Raw genomic sequence first — 23,311 nt, forward strand, 5'->3', positions numbered from 1 at the left:
CCAGCATCCTTTCTACTTTCTGGGTGCTGGCTCATTCCCAACCTTATTCCCAACACCTTTCTGTGCACCAGGGGTCGCCAACCCGTCGATCGCAATCGACCTGTAGATCTTTGGGACTCCTAGTAGATCCCGAGAAAAAAAGGAAAAATAAAAACACAGTCACCAAATTCCTGCATGTTCGCCAAAGTCACAGGGCCTACATTTCAGCGTGGGATTGTAGGTACGCGCATGATTTATTCAAGTACCGCAACTCTAGCCATCATGATGCGAGAAATTCCCGCACACATTTTACAGCGCTGTTTAATAACATTAATCTAATAATGGAGCTGCATGAATGCGGAACCGGACGGACCAACTGACTTGAACCGAACGTAACCCCATGCAGAGACACACACGCGCGCAGAACCACTTTGCAGGTGCGCTGTCCAGGAAAAGAAAAGGAAAGTTTAGCGATCGGGAACTGTACGTAATTTTGCAAACACAGAAGGATTATATAGAATGGCCATGAAACACGAGGGAACATAGATGTGTTCTCCATTTGAGGAACGTAATCGATTGCGGACGTGCACAGTCAGCTACAGATACGCAGCGCCTATAGGCCTAGGTTACTTTCACTTTCTAGAGTGCACATTCATTACGTGAAAGATGCTTCATACCAAAACAGCAATCAAACATTATATAATGTATCATGATGTGTTGTCAAAAACACTTAATCCAATTAGGAAATCAAAACCAAAATAATGTAAGTAAAGACTATGTTAAGTGTTCTTCTCTCATTGATGCCTGTATAAGGAAAATCACACTACTAAATCTAATAAACTAAAAATATTGCATCAAGCAGTCTCTGGGTATATGAATCCAACCTTTTAAAGGTGCTCTAAGCGATGCCATGCTAATTTACAGGCATGTACCTGTGGAGGGAAAATTCCAATGTGCGCTGACTGCAAAATTGGAAAGACAAAAACGTGAGTATACAAAGTCAATTACGCTTGGACGCAAGATAGAGCCCATTAAGTTCACATGTAAAGGTTATAGTGGATTTTACGTTCATCCTGAACTTTCATCCGAAAGCGGAATATCCCTGACTTTTTGTGTGTAGTGCATTTTTGTTCCAGTGAAAACATCACTTGATGGGGTTTATGCAGATTGGGTATGGGACAGGCTTAGTTTATCACAATGCACTTGTCAGGTTATTGCACCATAAATTCTTATTGTTGAAATTAGTCATACTGTAAGGTACCACAGAGAAAGACAACCCCTCTGCTATCAGGTCTCTCTCTCTACCTTCCCAATACATATAAGTACATAAGTACTGTAACACTTCAAATAATAGCCAAGTCCCAAATAGACGCCTGTCTCTTTTAAAGCGATGGTATATACTGCTGCCTCGACGTTTCTTCCGTGATTTGGGAAAAGCCCGTAAAAGTCCTGGCAGGAAGCATGCATAAGGATGTAGATCCAGGAATGCACTAATATTTTGTTCGTAGTCCAGTTTGCAACAATTATTAGTTAACACTAAGTTGTAAACACTTCGGAAAAAAATATTTAAAACTGGATATACCAAAAAACGTTCCTGCAAGGACTTTGACAGGCTTTTCCCAAATCACGGAAGAAACGTCGACGCTTTGGTATAGTAGCAGATAATCAGGAAAGTCTTATTTAAATAAACTCCTGGTGCACTTACAAACTTTCTAATGCCTCGTTATTGGACTAAAGGTCATAGTTGTACTACTGCAGAAGTTTCGTACCATTCAGGGCATTATTAGTAGGGTAATTTACGAGATAAAAGTTGGTTCCATCACGACTGCAGAACGTCATTAGTTTCTGACATCGCTCCTCGACCAGGGCTCAACCAAGGGAAAAAAGGTTCTGGGAGGGTGTTTGGCTCGGGGTCATGGTGCAAAGGACCCTAGGGTGAAATTACTCCGAACCATCGCTTTAAACGCCTGGCGTGGCTACAGATGTGGGTTAAAGGCCGGTCTCAAATAGAGGACTGGTCTGTTTTTTAGCTTTGGGTAGTATTTAATCTTCTAAAATCTGTCAGATTGTTTAAAGCCCAATTCACACCAAAGATTCGCAATGAGACGAAACCGTTGCAGAAAGGAGTTGCAGCGGTGTGAATTAGATGTTGCACGTCGTTGCAAGCTGTTGCAAAGAATTCACCATGTCTAGTCACAGTTGCAAGGTTTTAGAATGTTGCATCAAGTTGCTGGATTATAGAATGTTGCAGCTCATCTCGTCGCAAATCTTTGGTGTGAATTGGGCTTAAGCCAGTATGGTGCAGACTGTGCACGCTAACGTTTTGATTAGATGGCATTAAAAGACTGTAAACTATGCCTATATGTCTGAGTTCGTCATCGTTCAATTCATCCCTTTTGTTGTGGATAGGCCGATGGTAAGCTTGTTTTTAAGCTGGCAACAAAACAAAAAGGTTAGCAAACATTATTCTTTATTCTAAATGCGCCATGGCGATAAAGAAATAGAAGTAGGCTATGATTTGAAATGTAAGCGACTGTTGTCTGTTGATGACGATGTGATTTTTTTGCCAAATAAAATACAGGAGAAACGATATGGTTCATGCTCTCTCATGCTGTTTCATACATGCAGTAATGGGGCTTTATCTGCAGGTGGAAGGAACATCACTGCATCATCAACCGGCCATGCCCAGGATCTCCTCACAAGATTTTTGACCATGTAGTGAGTCAGTGAGGAAGTTCAACCTCTTTTTCACCTAATGAAATTAATTAAAACCAACTGTTTTTACATTCTATGGAGAAAATGGTGCCTCAAGATTCAATTGTGAACAATCTATCATAAGCAATGACATTTCAAGCTTAAAAACAAATTAGTGCTGAGCCAATAAGTTTAAATGTTTTGAATTTACCCCCTTTAAAGGGCACCTGAATGTTGCAGTAAATTAGGACAATTTGAATAAATAGTGCAGTGACATATAAATGATTTCATTTCACTTACTAAGGTCTTCTATAAAATGTCAAAGAGCTGGTTAAGTTTGGATTAAGGATTTATCTAGGACTATGATGCAACCACATCAAAGTAAATACTTTGGGGAAATCTATTGATTTGGGGAAGGAAATCTACCAAAACACTTGAAATATTATCACACATTCCCCTTGAGACACAATGGGTCAATTGCTCTGTCGCTTATTACTTCTTCGAATTTTTACTCCCCATTGCTGTCATCAGCGTTTAATCTACTACAGGGTTTTACCCATAGATATTCGAAAGCTAGATACTGCATTGTTCATCAAATTCTATTAGGTGCCATACGTGAACGCGGCCGGCACATTGCTGGGGACAAACACCAGAGGCGGACTGGCCATCTGGCTTACCAGGCATTTTCCCGTTGGGCCGACGCACCTTTTGGGCCAATAGAATAGGCTGTATATGTAATTTAATTCCTTTGGCCAATGATCGGCCCTAAGTAAGGTTCATTTTCCATACTGACACTGGACTGATCGAATAACATCTCTCTCATTTTGGCTGAGAGTCGGGATTCTGTGAGCGCATTACAATACTAATAGTTAGGGCCTAATCGAAGTAGCCTACACAATGAAATTGCGGCGGGTGCCGGTAGTAGCAATTGTGCAAACATAACATCAATGTAGAAGCTTCAAAATATATTGCAAGTAGGCTAGCCTATGTCAGCAACAGGTTAAAGTTTATTGCATTTGAACAAGGAGATGTAAGCAAGCATACAGAGCAGAGGGACAGTGAGCTACATGATAACAAGAACTCAGTGATGGAGTCTATGTGTGATATGCCATGGTGACGATGATGATTATGATGACTTACAGTAATAATTATATAATATAATGGTATGGTAATGATAACATAGTTAGGCCGTGCTGTGATCATAATAACAAATAGTGCAACTTAAGTTTTCGAAATAAATTATTTGCTAACCTGGACAGCAAAAAAGTGTCAAGTCAACGTTAATTGATGGTCAGATTGATAATTTTTCCGTCAGAGCCCAAAATTCCACATCGACAGTATGAGTGGTGGTTGGTCTCTCAAAGTAGAGTGTCTAAAGGGTTCTCTATCTCTCTAAAGATGGGCTAAAAGACTGTAGACTAATGATGGGCTATGTCAGGTCATATTCATGCACAAGGCTAAACTAAACTGGGGTGCGTTTCTAGAAAAGTTAACAATGACGATGCTCAACCATCATGGTACAACGCAACGTGCGATCAAACAATGACGTTGTTTGCGATACATATCATTGGTAGAAACAGTGGCAACATGTAATATCCCACCCCCTAGAAATTCTCTGCCACAGTCATGTCCACATTTTTCTAATTTAAACCAAAAGTGATTAATACTGGCATTGTCATTGCCATCAGCAAAAACCTAAACCTATTGCCAGCATATAGTTTACTTAAGGCGACCAATGTGTCATTATTTACCATTAGGCACATGGCATCAGTTTCAAATATAGTTGCACTGCTTTATTTGGTATTTCCACATGTCACACTAGTTCACCTGCACGTAGTCAGAAGCAAGAGGACAATCTCACTTCATAAGAGAATCAAACCTACAACATTCGGACAACAAGTCACCTGCTTTAGCCACTTCACCATTAATTACTGTGCTGGCTGTGAAGTTTAACATTAGCCTATCAAAAAGCAAGTCAACATTCAAATTAACATAAATAGCAAGAAAGAGCCCAGTAGGGAAGTCAGTCTCTTAATGAAAATTAAGCTACAGCATACATCAATCAATCACTGAGTCAGGAGATAAATAAACACCTTGTAATTTTTGGTTAGGCGTTTGTGATTGGAACTATCAAGGAACGACACAAATGCGACTGCCCAGGGGCAGTAGTTCAAACAACCAAACTTTGTGTCTTTGTTTGCGATTGAGAGTTCAAACTACCCTTTCCAGAAACACCAAATCCAAGAATGACTAATGAATTAGTTTAAATGTAACCTATTGAATATATTGTTAGTATAAGTCTGCTGTGAGAATGGCAAGATGGTTAAAAGAAAACTCACTTCTGTACCATTCTATTTTCTTTCATGGAATTGATCATATGGACAGAAGAATTTGCTAGTATCCATGATAGGATGAAAAAACAGGATACAGCTAACTTTGACACACCCACCCACATGTAAATACTAGCCTATAAATTGATGCTGGGTTAGCAAAACATTAATGTGTTGGCACTAATAAAGCTAAATTAGCAGACCTGTCTTGCTAGTCTCTTAATGGTCTTTATACCTCACACTCAGGCGCTCAGCTATTGTCATTAACATAGCCTCCATACAGTTTTAATGTCATCTTTTCTGGGAGGGCTTTACTGTAACAGCTAAACTCAGATGTCCAGGTGTGGCCGTCACAGAAAATGAAATGTTTCATGTCTTTTTAGTTTGCATTAAAGATGAATGTTCAGCTGTTTGAAATGTAATAGGGCCTACCGTTAACTTAGGCTGTTGATTGCTTGTTTTTTCATGATAAAAAAAAAAAAAAACATTTGTCAAATCGCACCCTGTGTATATATGTGTGTGTGTTGCAGGGACAATAATAGGACCAGAGACAATACTCACATTAAGTTGTAGAGTGTCCATCCATTGTCCAATAACTCTGTAGCCAGGGGTGCTATTATTATTTACTTGGTACTGGAACAGATCATATCGTCCTGGAGCATCACCATTGCGATTGAATGTCACAGATGTCCCAGCACTTCCTGCAGAGAAAAATGTAGCACCTGTTGTGAGTAAGGTGCATGACTACATGTGAAGCAAGTTTAGACCTGCTGCTGGAAAAGCAATTAATCCAGGCCCACTGCAAGGACCTCTTCAACTCATGCATTCCTTCTCTTCCTAGTTCACTGTATGTCTTTTTTCTATTTGGCAGCTTTTGTGTGTCTACCCAATTAATTTGCTGAGTATAGATGTTTTGATGTATGGGGGTGGTAATCATTAGGACAGGTGGGGTGTCTCTCCTCTCATATCCAGTGGTTCACCTGGTTGACTTGCTCACCTGGTATCATATACCCTCTATTGGTGTTTCTGTGGTCAGACCAATATGTATGTAGATACTCCTAGAGCTTGGCTAGTTATTAGAGTGGTTGAACTGAACAATCTCTATTTATTGTAATATTTTGGCCATTAACCTATCATAGAACCTAATTTCATTTATCAATCTAACATAGAAACCAGCACAGATCTGAGCGCAGGAATCATCTTATGACAGGGCTTATGTATAATTCATGAAACGTTCATATCACTCCAATTGACCGATCCCAAGCCCCGGATAGGTGGGTCAAACATTACCAGAGTCGGCTAGAACTGCATGCCATCTGCAATGCTAGCGTGATGACCAAGAGATGAGGCTTCTCCTTTTTGTCTATTCATCTGTAACCTTTCTGTCGCTTCCAATCTAAGCTTATGACCATCCACAGCATGATTTCTGGGTGAAATTTGTCCCATTGTCTCCTAATAATTAGCCACCCAGTGCCATGTAATATCACTTGGACATTATCAGTGATTAGATAACTATGATAGCTACCTAAAAGGCTGAGGGAAGGCGCTTGTCTAAGCTTGTGCGACAGGTGGTAAACTGTTATAGGCTTAATTGCGTTCGATGGGCGGGGCTAGGGATCGGTCAATTCCAGTGCAAGAATGAGCGGGTGAATTTATGTCATGGAGGTGCATACATTTCTGCCCTCCAGATAGCCATGGTACACCATACGACACGTCATTTGTCCCGGAACACTACAGTATGCTGCATATGACAAGCACATGACAAACCAGGAAGTACACAAAGGGGGGTGAATATGAGAAATGATAAGATCAACACTAGCACATGGGCTGAATCACAATCTCATCCCTCTGCCCTGAACCCTCAAAGACTTAACTGACATGCGTTTATAAATTATTGAGTTTGCAAGGCTATAAGGGTTCACAATGCTAGTAACAGTAATGGGACAGCACCTGTAGTGGTGTATGAGTGTGTGTAGTGGTGTATGTGTGTAGTGGTGTATGAGTGTGTGTAGTGGTGTATGAGTGTGTGTAGTGGTGTATGAGTGTGTGTAGTGGTGTATAGTGGTGTATGAGTGTGTGTAGTGGTGTATGAGTGTGCGTAGTGGTGTATGAGTGTGTGTAGTGGTGTATGAGTGTGTGTAGTGGTGTATGTGTGTAGTGGTGTATGAGTGTGTGTAGTGGTGTATGAGTGTGTGTAGTGGTGTATGAGTGTAGTGGTGTATGAGTGTGCATAGTGGTGTATGTGTGTAGTGGTGTATGAGTGTGTGTAGTGGTGTATGAGTGTGTGTGTGTGTGTGTGTGTGTGTGTGAGGGGTGTAATGGTGTGTTTGTTGGAGGGAAGGGGGGGTAGTGTATATGTGTGTGTGTGTTGGGGGGGGGGTGCCTGTGTTTGTGTGTGGGGTGGGGGTAGTGGGTGTGTGGGGGAGGAGGGTGTACTCAGTGCTTTGCAATTTTGTGCCAAAAACGTAGTCTACAGTACATTATATGTCAACCAAGGAACCAAATTAAACACGCCAGCGAGATAGCTCACCCCTACTGTACCTTCAGTAGCTCACCCCTACCTCCAGTAGCCTATTCCCAGATTAATTCCACGCAGGGTTTCATTTTTGTTTGTTCTATATATAGCCTACAGTCAATGCTCTCAAGCCCTGTGTTGCTAACATACATAGGCTGTGAAATTATGGTCTACTGGTGGGTTTCATTGAATTTGAGTAATAGGATATGCAACCATTTACATCTGGAGATAGTTATTTGTAATTCATGTAGAGTTTACTTAAATCATAGAAATTATCATTACTAGATTACATAGATTTTCTTCGAGTTGTTAGGCTTTGAGCCTTTACTAACAAATTACATGGAAAACAATTAATTTCATCCACATATCCTTGCATACCAACGCTACTTAAAGTGACAGCCACTCATTTTCGACAGGCACTCAATTCAACTTGCACACCACCAATACAGTGTAATGACATGAGAGAGAAGTCTATATAGTTTATTCATTCTAAATAGTAATAGTTTAGCTCATAGGTGTGATGTGGCTTTAATTTTTTGTAATTAATTGTAAATAACAATTTTCTGTGTTGTGCGCTGTGCCATTTCATTTTTGTTTAATTTCAATTTCTGATAATAATGTAAGTAATAATTAATGTAAATGAAAAAGGTGAAAGAAAAACATGAATAATCCTGTCCAGTTCAAGTACTGCAATACTTATGCTTTGTCTTTTTTTTTCAAAGCAGATGCCTGTGTTGATGGTTATATGTCAATTTCTTTCGACAAAATCCACCAGAGCACCAGGGGGAGTTAGCTTCCTACTTAGCTTTCCGTTGCTGGAAAAAATTCTAGGGGTAACACTGTACCTGTGTGTGTATGTGTGTGTGTGTGTGTGTGTGTGTGTGTGTGTGATATTGCAATTTTGTCGAGGTACAAGCTACCTATCCAGTGTTAATAATTAACCCCTTAACATGTGTTTTAGCCAGGTTGTCAGCTTTAAAAAAAGGTGGTAACATCTGATTTTTACCACTTTATTCTTCTAAATTATTCCAATCCTTATTCTTCTAAACCTCCTCCTGTAATTTTGAGCGAATTTGCAACATCCATTTGTATCGGAAATCCCCCCCCCCCAACTTTCCCCCGAGTTGGAAAGTGTAAATCTGCCAGCTATCTCACAACATTTCACAGACGCACCCCACTTTTGGTCATAATTTCGACTGTCCACTTCGGGGCTCCTGAGGGTGCACCAAGCTGAACGTACGAGTTGAAAACAGAGATGGCTGCGCCCATAATTGCTGAAGTTGAGATGTATTTTCTTTGTATTTGTACTACGTTGGTCGATTTAATATTGATTTTAAATGCTCTTACACACTTGAAATAATAATAAACAACTGCTACTTCAAATTAGAGACAGACGTTGGAACGGATAACTAACGATACAAAAAGATAGAAGAAGAATATTCATCAAAACAAGAATAATATTGACCAAACAGAAATCAAACACATTCTTTTGACCAAAAAGCTTCAATCCTGGTGAGTCGCTAACTCCAAATAATTATTTATTATGTAGGTTGCCAAGTCACTTAACAAAGACAACATTATTATCCTGATAACTGTTACAGATAAACCACTTCTTGAACAAAGACCTCGTTGGACCATCGTAACAGATGGAAATGTATTAATCACTGAAAACCTGGTGAGCTAGTATTTTTTTTAATGTTTATCTTGTAATCGTTTTTTTCTATGTTGTGCTAACCTAAGCTAAGTCACCTACACTAGAGATCACTAATGACCCTAAATATGCCCTAATGTATTTTTCGTGAGTGATATACTTTTTAAAAACCAGTCATGACAACCTCTTAAATGAGATCGATTTTATAATGTATGACGTTACAAACAATTTATGATTTAAAAAAAAAAAAAAAAAGGTATCCTGTATTTGTTATTCTGGGAAGCCAAAGTGCTGGTTAGCTGTCTTAGATAGCCTTCTCGCTCTGCGGTTACCATGTGAACCCATAGCAACCAAACAAACTGGTAGTAAATGGATTCGTGGAAATAATATTCTAAACTTTAGCATTTTATGAACTTGGTTGACCTCAGTACTACGGTTATGATATGCCTATGATAGTTTTATTATAGAAATGATTAAGAAGGAGATCCATTGAATTGATTAGTATTCTGTACAATTTTGTACAGACTGGTTTTTTGATTACCCCTTCAACCACTCCTTGTGTCTACGCCTTGGATACCTCGAATTCTCTGCTGTGATATCCTTCCCTGGACCATCCTCATCGCCATTCTTCCTTGCAATATTCCCAGAATTTGAACCCCCGCCTTCATTCACTTTCCACCCAGTGACTGTGGTAGGATCTGGGCAAATACACCCACACCCACGGACTGTAACATTGAGGAATTACATCCACCACTATTTTTTATTTAATTATTTATTTTGAGTGCACTCTCTTTTATTTTTGGGGTTTATGTTTATTTTGTTATTTTAAGTTCAGAGATCTCAAGGGAATTATTTATTGAAAAGTTACCTAAGTGCTGGCACTTCTGATAAACTGATATTATAGTTATATGTTAAGAATTGTTTTTATTGTATAAGGAAAAGTGATTTGACACCATAAGTATATAAATCAAATAAGTAGCAATAGAATCTAGTAATAAATTGAATATAGAGTCAAATAAAATAGTATAACATATAATGATTAAAATAGATCAATAAATAAAGGGTATATCAAATAGGGTTTAAATAGACTATAAATAGATTTTAAATAGAATATCAATAATATATACAGTCAAATGAAATAGTTAATATATATATATATATATCACAATAGTTTTTTATATTTCCACTGATACCTTAGAATAGAATAATATATGATTGCATAGAGTGAATTGAATGATATTTGAATGTTAAAATAAATATATTTTGTATTTAAAGAAGAATCTTTGAGAGTGGTGTGTTGTCTTGGGGTGAGTCATTGAACTGTGGTCTACTGTAGCAATAACCTAAACCAGTCTCCTCTTGAACCTAGAGCTTAGAACTAGACTGTTGCCGCACAAGCACAGGCCCTTCCCTCGTCGTGCGGGTTACAATTACATTACTGCTTTAATTCGGTCACCAATTTATGCATTGCCCAGTCTTGCTGTGTGTGCAATACAATGTAACATTTTGTTTTCGAGCTGGTTTGCTAAAGAGGCTAATGCAGCTAACAATAACAATAGCTACTGCTCTCCTTGTGACTTGACAATAATGCACAGCACTTGTTGAAATTAAAATTGTAAGTGTGATGAAGCTGGAATATGAATGCAAATCATCCCATAGTTTGTTTAGATGAGCCACAAGCTTGCTCTTGTGTTCTAGGCAAGCGTCCAGCACTACCGAGAGCTGCTGTCGTGGTGGCAGCCATGTTCTTTCCCACAAAGACAAACTGGAATGTTAAAGTGCTACAAGCCAGGCAATTACAACACGTTCACGCATACAACTCGGGCAGTACGAGCCAAATGGATGGAGGCAGAACCACCTATCTTTGGACCTCTTGGCTCTCACTGAGACTTGGATCAAACCGGAAAACAATGCCACCCCGGCTGTGCTTTCCATCAACCACACACTTTCCCACACCTGCTACCAGTCTGGGGCGGTGGGGCGGGCCTGCTAATTTCCAACAAATGCGAATATACTGTTACCATCAAACAAATACAACTCCTTTGAATACCATGCTATCATTGTGACAGCTGCGGTCAAAATCTATGTGATTGTCATACACCATCCACCGGGACAATTGGGTGTTTTTTCTTGATGAGCTGAACACCCTGCTCTACTCCATCCCTGAGAATGACTGTTCCATGCGTGTGCCATGCCTCGGTGACATGAACATCCACTTAGATAACATTCCTTTAAACTTCAGTTCTCCAACTAACAAAGCAGGCAGAGAGCTTGATCTCATTCTTGCTCAAAACTGCGACAGACACCATAACAGTTACTCCTCTGCACCACTCCACTTTTCATACAGTTTAATGTGTGCCTCACAGTACATCCCTCTGTTCCTCCACCCATGGTCTCTTTTCGACGCAACCTCCGCAACCTCTCTCCTGTCCATTTCTCCTCTCTAGTAGCCTCTGCTCTTCTACCGTCTAGCACATTCTCCTCTCTTGAGGTTAATGATGCCACAGAATCTCTCTGCTCTACACTCAGCTCCTGTCTGGATAGATTGCCCTCTATCCATCATGCCTGCTCGTCCTAACCAGTCACACCCATGGTGCATTAGCTTCAGAGCTGCTGAGAGGAAATGGCAAAAAACGAATGCACCTACTGATCTTTCAAGCTACCGGTCGTTACTGTCCTCCTCATCCAGCGTCACTGCTGCAAAGAAGGCTTTTTACAATGATCCACAGTACCACTGACACCCGAAAACTCTACTCCATCCTTCATCTCCACAAGCTACTGTACATATCCTCACAGCTGACATATTCGCTTCTTTCTTCACTGACAAGGTAGCAGCCATTAGAAGTCAGTTCTCTGAACCAAGCACGCACAACCTACCTCTCCAGGCTAAGGTTGCAACATTTCCTTCATTCACCCCTCTCACTGAGACTGAGGTGTCTAAACTTGTAACATGTAGCCACCCTACTACATGCCCACTAGACCCTATTCCTACCAAACTACTCCAAGACATAGCTCTCACCATCACACCAGCACCTCAATGACTTCTATTACATTTCCAACTGCTTTTAAACTGGCTCCAGTAACTCTGCTGCTTAAAAAGCCTTCTCTTGCTCCCACCCAGGTGGAGAACTATCGCCCAGTCTCACTCCTACCTTTTCTCTCTAAGGCTTTAGAAAAGGCAGCTTCCAAACAAATCAAAGAGTTTCTCTCACAGAATGACCTCCTTGATCCTAACCAATCTGGGTTCAAAAGTGGCCACTCCCCTGAAACAGCTCTGTTGACTGTGACTGAAGCTTTGAAATCTGCCAGAGCAGCAACTCGGTCCTCAGTTCTCATCTTGCTTGACCTAGCAGCTGCTTTTGACACAGTCAACCACCACAATCTACAGTACTATCCATACTCTCAAACATGGGCATTTCAGGCAAAGCGCTTTCCTGGATTCAATCCTACCTCACTGGGCGTTCGTTCAATGTCATGGCTAGGACACAAGTCCACATCTCATTGCATTGCCATAGGGGTACCTTAAGGCTCAGTGCTGGGGCCCCTTCTTTTTGCTGTGTACACTACCTCATTAGGCCCAATCATCCACTTGCATAGCTTATCATATCACTGCTAAGCAGATGATATATAAGGGATAATGTATTGTCTGCTGGTCATTATTGGAATCCAGACAGGGCGACCAGGTCTTGCTTCATCCTGAAAGGGTTTATTTTCCGGTAATGACCGGCGGACAATACATTATCCTGATTATTAGATAGATAGATAGAGATAGATAGATACTTTATTGATCCCCAAGGGGAAATTCAAGTTTATTATATTATTTTAGTATTACACGGCTACTTGCCAAACGAGTCAAGAAACTTCAGGTAGGCTGTCTCATCATTGTTACTGATGAGACCAATCACCGTAGTGTCATCTGCAAACTTGACAATTATGTTAGAGCCATGTACAGGTGTGCAGCAGAGGAGGCTCCTTTATTGAGGAAAGGGAGGAACACCCTCCCTAAAATTTCAGAGAAAAATAAAAAATATATAAAGTGAATTACTATTCTTATAAATTACTGTTAATATATTACTATTTGAACACTTTAAAATGAACAAAATCGTTCCCCTAGGTCAAAATGCCAACAGCACCCCCTATCGCAATTGAAAATTACTGTATGGAGGAGCTTCCTCCTCAAGCCCCTCATTGAAGTCCATTATAAACGCCTCGGACCCCAGCGGCTCGTGAATCACGTCGTTTTCAATGGCCAAGGGAGGTAGCTCCTCCGTACAGTAATTTTCAATTGCGATAGGGGGTGCTGTTTTTAGCGGCAACGTGAACTAATGAGCAGCTAGCTGCTCTGCAAGCAAGAACGTTATCTGCAGTCATACAACTAAGAATCTTGTGTTGAACGGAAAGCTTGTTTTTTTGCTCCTGAAATAAACAGTAAAATGAAATCAGAGGACAAAGTCCATCTTTTATACATTCAAATACAAAAGTTCAATTCAAAAGTTAGGATCAAAGCAGGAAGACCAGATCCAAAAATGAAGGATGGTAAGGCTAGTGTAGGCTACTGAATGCTACGTAGGCTAGTATGACAAATAGCCTACTCGTGACTAACTGGTAACGTTAGCACTGGTCTGTCACAAACGTGGACAGTTCAGGGATTTGGTGATAAAAACATTTTCGGATAGTTATGCGTTGTTATAATCATCCAAGTTATGCCTCAACTAAACAATTGTTAAATGATGTTCTTGTTGTTAATATGCTCTTGTTTTTACCGTTCTAACTGTATCTTTGGATGGTTACATTGTTAATGAATGTTTCAGACCATGATGCATTCCTTTAATGACGTCTTCAATAACATTTGCCTTTCGAGTATAAATTCTCACTTAGCTATTAGGCTACAACCTGTCTTTAAATAATAGCAATTTGGCTTTAAAAACATTAGCATGTTACAAATAACCACTTTTAAAGTCTATTTTTAATGGTCAATAGTTACATGGTTTTATGAAACAAGTGTCTATTTTTAGTATTATAGACTTTTTTGCAAATGTATTACATTGAGCAAAACCTCCAGACTTTTCATAATTTTGCACATCAGGAAAACAGTGGTTCATAACTAGACTTACATATCTTCCCTGACTTCCCAGACCTACATTTACATTTATTTACATTTACATTTATTAATTTAGCAGTATTCTCCAAAGTGACTTGTATATTTAAATGATATTACAAAGTCTATTGTCCCTGGAGGAGTTTGGGGTTAAGTGCCTTGCTCAAATGCACAATGGTGGAAGCCAAGAATTGAACCCACAACTTTTCTGGCTACTGCATGCTAGCCTAGCTCCTTAGGTCAGACCCCAATCAAGCGGACATTTCTTCCTCCGTTATTTTTTTAACCACCGGCCGCCACTGGTGTGCAGTCGTAGGTGAAGAGGCAGTAGAGGAGAGGGCTCAGCACACATCCTTGTGGAACGCCGGTGTTCAGGTTGATGGTTGAGGAGGTGTGGTTATCTAACCTAACAGACTGAGGTCTGTTGGTTAGGAAGTCCAGAATCCAGTTACAGAGGGAGGTATTGATGCCCAGTTCTCTGAGTTTGGTGTTGGGAGGGGATGATGGTGTTGAATGCTGAGCTGAAGTCAATGAACAGCATTCTTACATAGGTGTTGCTATTATCAAGGTGGGACAGGGTAGAGTGGAGTGCCGTAAAGATGGCATCCTCTGTACTCCTGTTCTGATGGTAGGCGAATTGGAAGGGGTCCAGTGAGGGTGGTAAACAGGTTTTGAGATGGGCCAGGACCAGCCTCTCAAAGCACTTTACACCTACACACCACCAATGTGCACTCAATTAGCCCTACACACCACATTAAATATATGCCTAATGGTAGGTTTCCACACCGTGAAATTTCGCATCTCTGTCATTGAGGTTGAATGGGGGCAAAATTCGCTCTGATGGGACGAAATGAGAGAAAATCGCCGAGGCAAGCGAAACAAAGTTGACGAAAGATTGACTTTATTCGCATGAGGACCACTCAAGAACCAATCAATTCAGCGTGTTTGTGTTTGGAGGCGGGAGTTACAAAAAAGTTTACTGTACCTGAGCTAAATCTTAATGTGATTAAAAACTTTTTAGTCGATCATTGGTACTTGTATCAACAAGGATTGTGTTTTATATGTCACACAAATTTAGTCAGGGCCAATACACCATCAAATAGACCACTGTAAATGTTAGTTTAAACACTCAAACTTTTCAGGTAGCCGACAGGCCAACTGCTGGCATTTCCAGACATTGCATCAAATTGGATTGGATCAAAAGAGTATATATATACTTATATATACTTATATATACTTATACTTACTAAGACACACACACACACACACACACACACACACACACACACACACACACACACACCAATATTAATTGAAATTATATTTCAATTTTTCCTCATATCATAAAAAATGTTGCCACAAATGTTGGCTCCATGTTAACTCACCATTGAAACTGACACTGCGGATGTATTTTAGAAGTTTCTTCCCTCCAGCCACTTCCATTTCTGGACAAATTCCAGACATATCAGGACAGAGATCCTTCTGCATGTTGTGCAGGGCATGGGCCATTGCATACACTGCATCAATAACAAATTGAACTTTGCCCTCCTGTTCATACTTTGAGTCTATTCCTATTCTTTCTTGACCTATGAAGAGAATAGAGGAACAAGTGAAAAATAGCTTAGGCATACACATAACACATGCACATTATTCTCCCCTGGTTGAGATAAGAAAAAAAAAAAAAAGAAAAAAACATTTTGATGTAAGAGATAGCAGAGGTTCATGCACATTTCTTGAATTTCCCCTGGGGATCAATAAAGTATCTATCTATCTATCTATTTGAGATAGTGCGACCATGACTTGAAGTGGAGCATAATCAAACGCCATGAAGTCCATTATCCCACAGAGTCTTTCTATGGCTCAGGGGTGCGTTTGTAGAAAGCGTAGTTGGCTAACTTGTGTCGCAACCTTTGTAGTTCGATCCGTCATTCTTGGATTTGGTGTTTCTAGAAAGGGTAGTTCGAACTCTCAATCACAAAAGTTTAGTGGCTTAAATTACTGCCCCTGAGCAGTCACAGTTGTGTCGTTCCTTGGTAGTTCTGGTTGGTGAAGTTGTCAGTGTCCTGAGCGCCTACCCAAAAGTCACAACCACCTAACCAAAAATCATGAGGTGGTTGTTTTTCTCGTGACTCAATGATTGATCTATGCTGTAGCTTAATGTTCATTAAAAGACTTGACTCCCCTGCTGTGCTCATTCTTGCTACTTATGCTACTGCCCAGACCCAACAATCAAGCACAATGATCGTTGGTACTGTGGCTAAAGCAGGTGACTTGTCAATTGAAATTGTAGGTTCTAATCCCTTATTCTGTGAGCTTGCTTTTGTTTCTGACTACATGCAGTGAAACATGGAAATACTAAATAATGCTGTGGATCTTTATTTTCAAATTATTTTAACTGATGTCATGTTCCTAATGGTCCCTCAATGTATGTAAACTTTAGGGTGAAAACCTATAGTTACCTACTCTTACTTAAAAATGAAAAGAAAAGAGACGTGTGCGCAGTGTTCTGACGCACTGCCCGTAAGCCAAGAGACAGTGTCATTAGTGATACCTTAAAGTTCGTCGACACTATACATTTTTACACAGATATTTAACACAAATAATGACAAATATTGGTCGGCTTAAGTAAACAATTGTATTTGCTTGCAATAGGTTTAATTAGGTTTTTACTCATGACAATGACAATCACTTTTGGTTTAAATTAGAAAAATGTCGACATAGGCTGTGGCAGAGAATTTTTAGGGGGTGGGGTATTACACGTTGCCACTGTTTCCACCAATTATATGTTTCACTGCATCATCAACAACATTGTTGGAACTACGGTGTCATTAAGGGGATTTGACTTCATGTAGCCGCCTGCAGCCATCTTAAGCTAACTGCATAACGTGATTATTTCTGAGATTCTGATACATTTTCAACCATGACGTATGCACAATTTCGGGTTGCAAACGTATCAGAATCTCAGAAATAATCACGTTATGCAGTTAGCTTAAGATGGCTGCAGGCGGCTACATGAAGTCGAATCCCCCTAGTCACTCATTTCTAAATGACTTAACTCCCTCTCTACGGTGTTCGAACGCCAGAAGTAGCGAATTGCGACATAGGCACGATGCTTTCTAGAAACAGGTGTTAGTTACAACATAGCGCAAGTTGCGTCGTACCATGGTGGTTGAGCAACGCCGTTGCAAATTTTTCTAGAAACGCACCCCTGTGATATGTTTATCACAACATTATGTTATGCCTTAGCTCTGTAAAAATCACATTGCAGCTGGAATGTACATGTATACAGCAATGGTAAATATATTGTTTCCTTACTGCAATTGCAGTTTATTATCAGTTTGAAAATATTAGTGGCAAAATAGGAAGTAATCCCTACTCCCTGCTCCAGGGCTGCACTCCAAATGCAGTGTAAAGGTGCTAAAAGATATTTCAGATATATGTTACAATGATGTTATGGTCTGTATGTTTGTCATTGCTAATTTGGAACTCTGACAATATGACAATTCCTTTCAATGTCGCAACAAACATGACAAATTGATCATTGCAGTACCAAAAAACTGGAACTACTTCATAGGAGTGCAAATATCTAAAGTGAATTGAAAGAATGTGTCACACTAGGAAATACAGTTCAACAAAGCAAAGCTATTGCATAATTTTCGGTATGAAGCACTTTCTAAAGAGAGCTGTACATACTCTAATATGATATTGCCTGGCTCTCAGTGTAAATGTAGCTTTAAATGTAGTAAAATATGTTAAAAGAAAATAGATGCATTCAGCTGTTGAACCATATTGTTTCTCCCGTATTTCATTTGGCAAATTTGAAAAGTCAGCTTACATTTCAAATCATACTTCTTTCTCTTTATCGCCATGGCGGTACACATTTAGAATAAAGAATAACATTTGCAAACCCTTTTGTTTTGTTGCCAGCATAAAAACAAGCTTACCATCGGCCTACCCGCAAATTTGAAACAAAAGTGACGAATTGAACGGTGACGAAGTCGGACATATAGGCATAGTTCATATTGAAAAAGTTATACAATTTGGAACTCTAGCTTTCCCCCACCGCATCCTTTTAATGCCATCTAATCATAACATTAGCATGCACAGTCTGCATCAAACTGGCTTAAGCCCAATTCACACCAAAGATTTGCGACGAGATGAGCTGCAACATTCTATAAACCAGCAACTTCATGCAACATTCTAAAACCTTGCAACTGTGACTAGACATGGTGAATGCTTTGCGACGGCTTGCAACGATGTGCAACATCTAATTCACACCTCTGCAACTCCTTTCTGCAACAGTTTCGTCTCATTGCGAATCTATGGTGTCAATTTGGCTTTAAACAGACGATCTGACGGGTTTTAGAAGATTAAATACAACCCGAAACTAAAAAAAATGATTTCATAACAAGCCAAATACAAAATAAATGTTAAAGATATCGCCTGGATATCTGTAAAAATCAGAGGATATACAGCTCATGACTTAGAGTTTGTCAAAGTAGCCTTAGTGATCACAAAATGTTAAGCATGCATGTAGGCTATTTGAGTTTCTTAAAGCTAAGCTGTGCTTAAATTGTTCAATACATTATTTCATAACAGGCCAAATAGAAAGTAAATGTTTAATATAGGATAGATATCAGGAAATATTAAAATTAGATGATAAAAATGTCCATGTCATATTTCATATTTTTGTAATGTTCAATACAGTGATGCAGGTCTACTACTGTGAATAGGCTAAATTCACCTTTGATCATTTTTATGTAGCCTACTGTATAGTTAAAGGATAATTTGGGTATTTAGCACTTTGAGTCCCTTTTCTGGTTTGTTTTGGATGAACTAGAGTGGTGGACACCGAAATTTTGTGTTCTAAGGACATGTTTGTGCATGCCTGTAGGCAGCCACTCTGAAGTAGTCAAAGGTGATTCAAAACAAGTCAGAAAAGGCGAGACAGGACCCATTGTCAAAATTTCGGTGTCCACCACTCTAGTTCATCCAAAACAAACCAGAAAAGGGACTCAAAGTGCTAAATACCGGAATTATCCTTTAAACCTAGCTGAATAAATTGTGCAATATTCATATAAACTTTGGGTAGAGCCAATAAATAAAGACAGAGAGGGTGTTTATGGTCATGATTTTAAGCTATTTGGAAGAGCTAAGTACTGTGCCATGGAAGTGTGACACTTTATATCCAGTAAATAAACCTTAAAGCAACACCAAAGAGTTTTTTGTACCTTAAAATAATGTTTCCAAAATTGTTTCCGTGGTTCATCAACTCGTAACAGGGTGAACGGCACTTCTGCATTCGCTTCGCGGCCCTCTATCGGCGATAACCGCACTATGTAAGTTTGCCATATCGGGTAGCGGATCTGTAGTTCGATGGAATGAGACATAAGAAACTACAAATTTGACTTGAATGATGTCGCAATACATCGTAGCCTACTTTCATAAAATCATGCAACCTATTCTACCTTGTCTATGGACATCGCTATTTACAAAGCCGTTGGATAAACAAATTGCGTGCGTGCGACAGAGGAAAAGTTCTTTGGTGTTGCTTTTTAATTAAGTGATATCAATATGTTATTACATTATTGGCTGCAGTTATTACATTTTTATAGTTTTTTTCCAAACCAAGCCAAAAACGTAATAACTAGCCAATAATGTACAACAACATTATGTAATAACTTATTACATTATTGCCAAAATATTATTACATTATTGGTTTCAGAAATGTTATTACATTATTGGCAAATTATTACATTATTGGCTTTATTACAATAAAATTATTACGTTTTTGGATGTTATTACATTATCGGCTGCTACAAGCTGGATTAATATCTCTCTTTAATCAGTACTTTTTTCAGTGTTTAAGAGTGGCTTACTGACGTGGTCAAGCATATCATCTGTTACCCTTATTTCTAGTGAACTAATATTTTTGGTGTTTTTGAAGATATGGTTAATTTATATCTTAAAAATCGTAATGTGTCATGTGATATCCTGTTGTTCATCACATGAGTAATAATAGCCAGCTTTAGCCTCATTTGCCCCCACCCCCTCCCTAATTTGCCCCCCTCCTGAATGAATGAATTTAATTGTGAATTATGATTTTTTAATAGAACTAGCAGTGTCCTGGCCAGAACTAATGGGGGAGGACGCTACCAAGCCTGACAATTTGAACCCTGGCTACCATTTAAATCCTAAAATACATGTATCACCATTAGGGTTGCAAAGGGGCGGAAAATTTTCGGTAAATTTTGAAAATATTCCAAATTGGAAACTTTCATGGAATTAAAGGAAATTATGGGAATTTACGGGTATTAACTGGGAATTTTGGGTAATTCATACAAACTGTTTCATATACAAACATTTTGTTTCGTAATAAGCAATATGATTTGTATGTTCAAAGCTAGCTAGCATGCTAGCGGGAATCCCATTCTCTGCCTATGGTTTACTAGCGTGCTAAACTAGCAACACTGAACTGCCCAAGATACACCACACCACATAACAACAACAACAAAATCCGATTGGTTGGAAAAAATTTTCACCATAGGTTTATGGTTTTTGTTTGTGATGGGCTGTGCCTAGGGTGATGGTTGGTTGGCCAAGGTTTTTATGGTTATGGTTCAGTCCACATCAACGGGACGGACCAACCTAGCCAACCTTGACCATGCCTGGGCTGGTTAAGAGTATTTTGGGTATTTGATATTTCAATGTGGTAATATGGTGGCAACATGGAGGGGAGTGTCTCCAGGACGCTGGTTTCACTGTTAAGCCTTCATGAGGTGTCGTGGGCCTAACTTAACGAAACATCGGTGAATGAGGGTGCCCACTTGATAACCCCAATGACATGCCGCATACTATATAGGCTACTGCTGTTGGATAGGCCATTTGTATTGTGCTTGTGACCATTTGTTGGCGGATTTGTGGGTAGTGTGCTTTTTAAAGTCAAACTTGAGCAGGGGCTTCTGAATGTGTTTTTACCTTGGATTTTGGCACAAGGGATTTTAACATCTAATCCTGTGTATTAATGTAATGGCCTATGCCGATTTCTGTGTGCATGTGATTGACATATGTGCAGGGTAGAAATTCGACTGAAATTGCATTAAAACAGGTTGTTTTAACTAATATTAAACTGCAAGATGGGGTTTTGTCCATTACATTTAAGTTCCCTGTTATAGACTAACTTTCCATATTAAAAATTCCCAGTTTATTCCCATTAATTCCCGTTTATTCCTGTTAATTCCCATATATTCCTGTTAACTCCCATGGAAAGTTTCCAACTTTGAAAATTCCCGGAATTTTGCAACCCTAATCACCATCAATATACATCTTAAACCCTAGTTGCTTCAGGGTCACTGTCCCTACTATTGGTGTCTGTAAGTCGCTTTGGATACAAGCATCAGCTAAATTAATGAATAAAAATGGTAGGGTGACATCTTAAACAATCACTACAGGCACATTCAAAATAAATGAACACAAGGCAGATTCGGGCATATTTTGGATCCTGAAATCCTCTCCTTTGCAGGGCTCTACAGTGCGCCCATTTCACTCGCACATGCGAGTAAAAATGATGGCGTGCGAGTGCAAAAAAATATTTAGGCGCACTGGTGCGAATGACTTCTAACCATGTCAGTGTTTGTCTACAAAATACACTGCAACATCGAGAAACATTACTGGTGCAAACCATAGAATCACGTCGCGAATGCAGCATAAAAACTACACCTCCTATCAACGTTAGCAGTTTCGCGTTGTGACTCACTAGTAGTCGCTTCTATCAAATCCAAGAGCGCGCAGAAAAAGCGGAAAGTTAGACTAGCCAGCCAAGATGCAAAGATTGAAGAAATTAGTGATTCTATCCACCGAATTCATCGGATATAGGAGGAACAGGATGAGATTCTGAGAATGCCGTGAGAGAAGGAAAGGTAACATGCCTTTTAGCCCAGTTGACGTATTGGCTGCAATATGCAAAATATAGCTGTAGCGAACAGGCACAAAAGTAGCCTCCCGTAATACATTTTATTCAAAGGTAGAACGCTACTGACAACTCTAGGCTTCCACCCATGCTTGTTTGTTTACACCGAATACAAGCTGAAGTGCAAAACGAAAGTATGCCTAACGTTTGCCTACTGCCCACATCAATGCAGATATTTCAAATAAAAAATAAAAGGATAAGAAAATATACATCCTTGATAGCCTATGCTGGGTTTTGTGGAAGAGAAAATGGACTGTTTTAGTAGTAGTATTAGGCAGTATGCAGTCAGATAGGTCACCATGGGCATATTTGGCATAGCCTATTAGCTACAGATGGATTCACAAATAAATAAATTAGCCTACATTTGGCAGGATACTTGATATACAGGCTAAATGCAAATATGGCAATGTATTCTATTATTTTACATTAACAAAATGTAGGAAAATAGAACAGACTGAAAATAAAGTAGGCACTGATCTTTAAAATCCTGTTTCCTGTAGCCTAAATGTTGTCAGTCATTCTTAAAGGAACCGTATGTAAGAAATGAATTTCAATGAATCATAAAATGGCCCTGATATGTCATTAGACATTAAGAAATCATGTTCATTTTAAACACTTATATCACTGACAACAGCAGTCTGGCCAGGATATTGTCATTTAAAAAGTGAAGTTGCAGCCCTCAACTGATGTTGATGATGTGTTTTGTCATGTCATGTTGTGTTTTGGCCTGATGCGCCACCCTCCACCTATGTACTAATCACAAAGTCAGTAGTGTTTCGGCATCTGGGTTGGCAACCTCAAGTCGGGGGGGGGGGGGGGGGGGGGATTACACAAAGTGATTGCAGTACCAGTTTTGGCCACAATCTTACATATGGTTCCTACGCAATTGGTGCACTGGCATGTTTAACTGTTAGCTGGAGTGTAATGTTAGATTATGTGTAAGTTAAGTACAGAACTGACTGTGCGCCCAAATTTTTGTCTGTGCTCCTACATTTTTTAACTTAGGCACACAAGTGCTCCTGGAAAATGTTTTTAGTGTAGAGCCCTGCCTTTGTTAGAAAAAGTTTTTAAGGTA

At 39.5% G+C, this 23,311-nt stretch overlaps 1 protein-coding gene across 1 annotated transcript in view; it reads right to left on the minus strand.

Annotated features, from left to right (window-relative positions):
- grm7 (glutamate metabotropic receptor 7) overlaps window positions 1-23,311 on the minus strand; it is a 251,304-nt gene that overhangs the window by 57,711 nt on the left and 170,282 nt on the right. Inside the window, exons 6-7 of the mRNA XM_076267919.1 lie at window positions 15,653-15,853; window positions 5,565-5,704 (exon numbers count right to left, since the gene is read on the minus strand). Coding sequence (XP_076124034.1) covers window positions 5,565-5,704; window positions 15,653-15,853 — 341 coding nt within the window. The remainder of the gene's footprint in view (window positions 1-5,564; window positions 5,705-15,652; window positions 15,854-23,311) is intronic.

This window comes from Alosa pseudoharengus, unplaced genomic scaffold, assembly GCF_046254945.1.
Source record: "Alosa pseudoharengus isolate Yale_2024_CS ecotype anadromous, Long Island Sound unplaced genomic scaffold, YU_APseudo_1.1 YU_APseudo_1.1_scf_5, whole genome shotgun sequence".
In the NCBI taxonomy this organism is placed as follows: Eukaryota; Metazoa; Chordata; class Actinopteri; order Clupeiformes; family Clupeidae; genus Alosa; species Alosa pseudoharengus.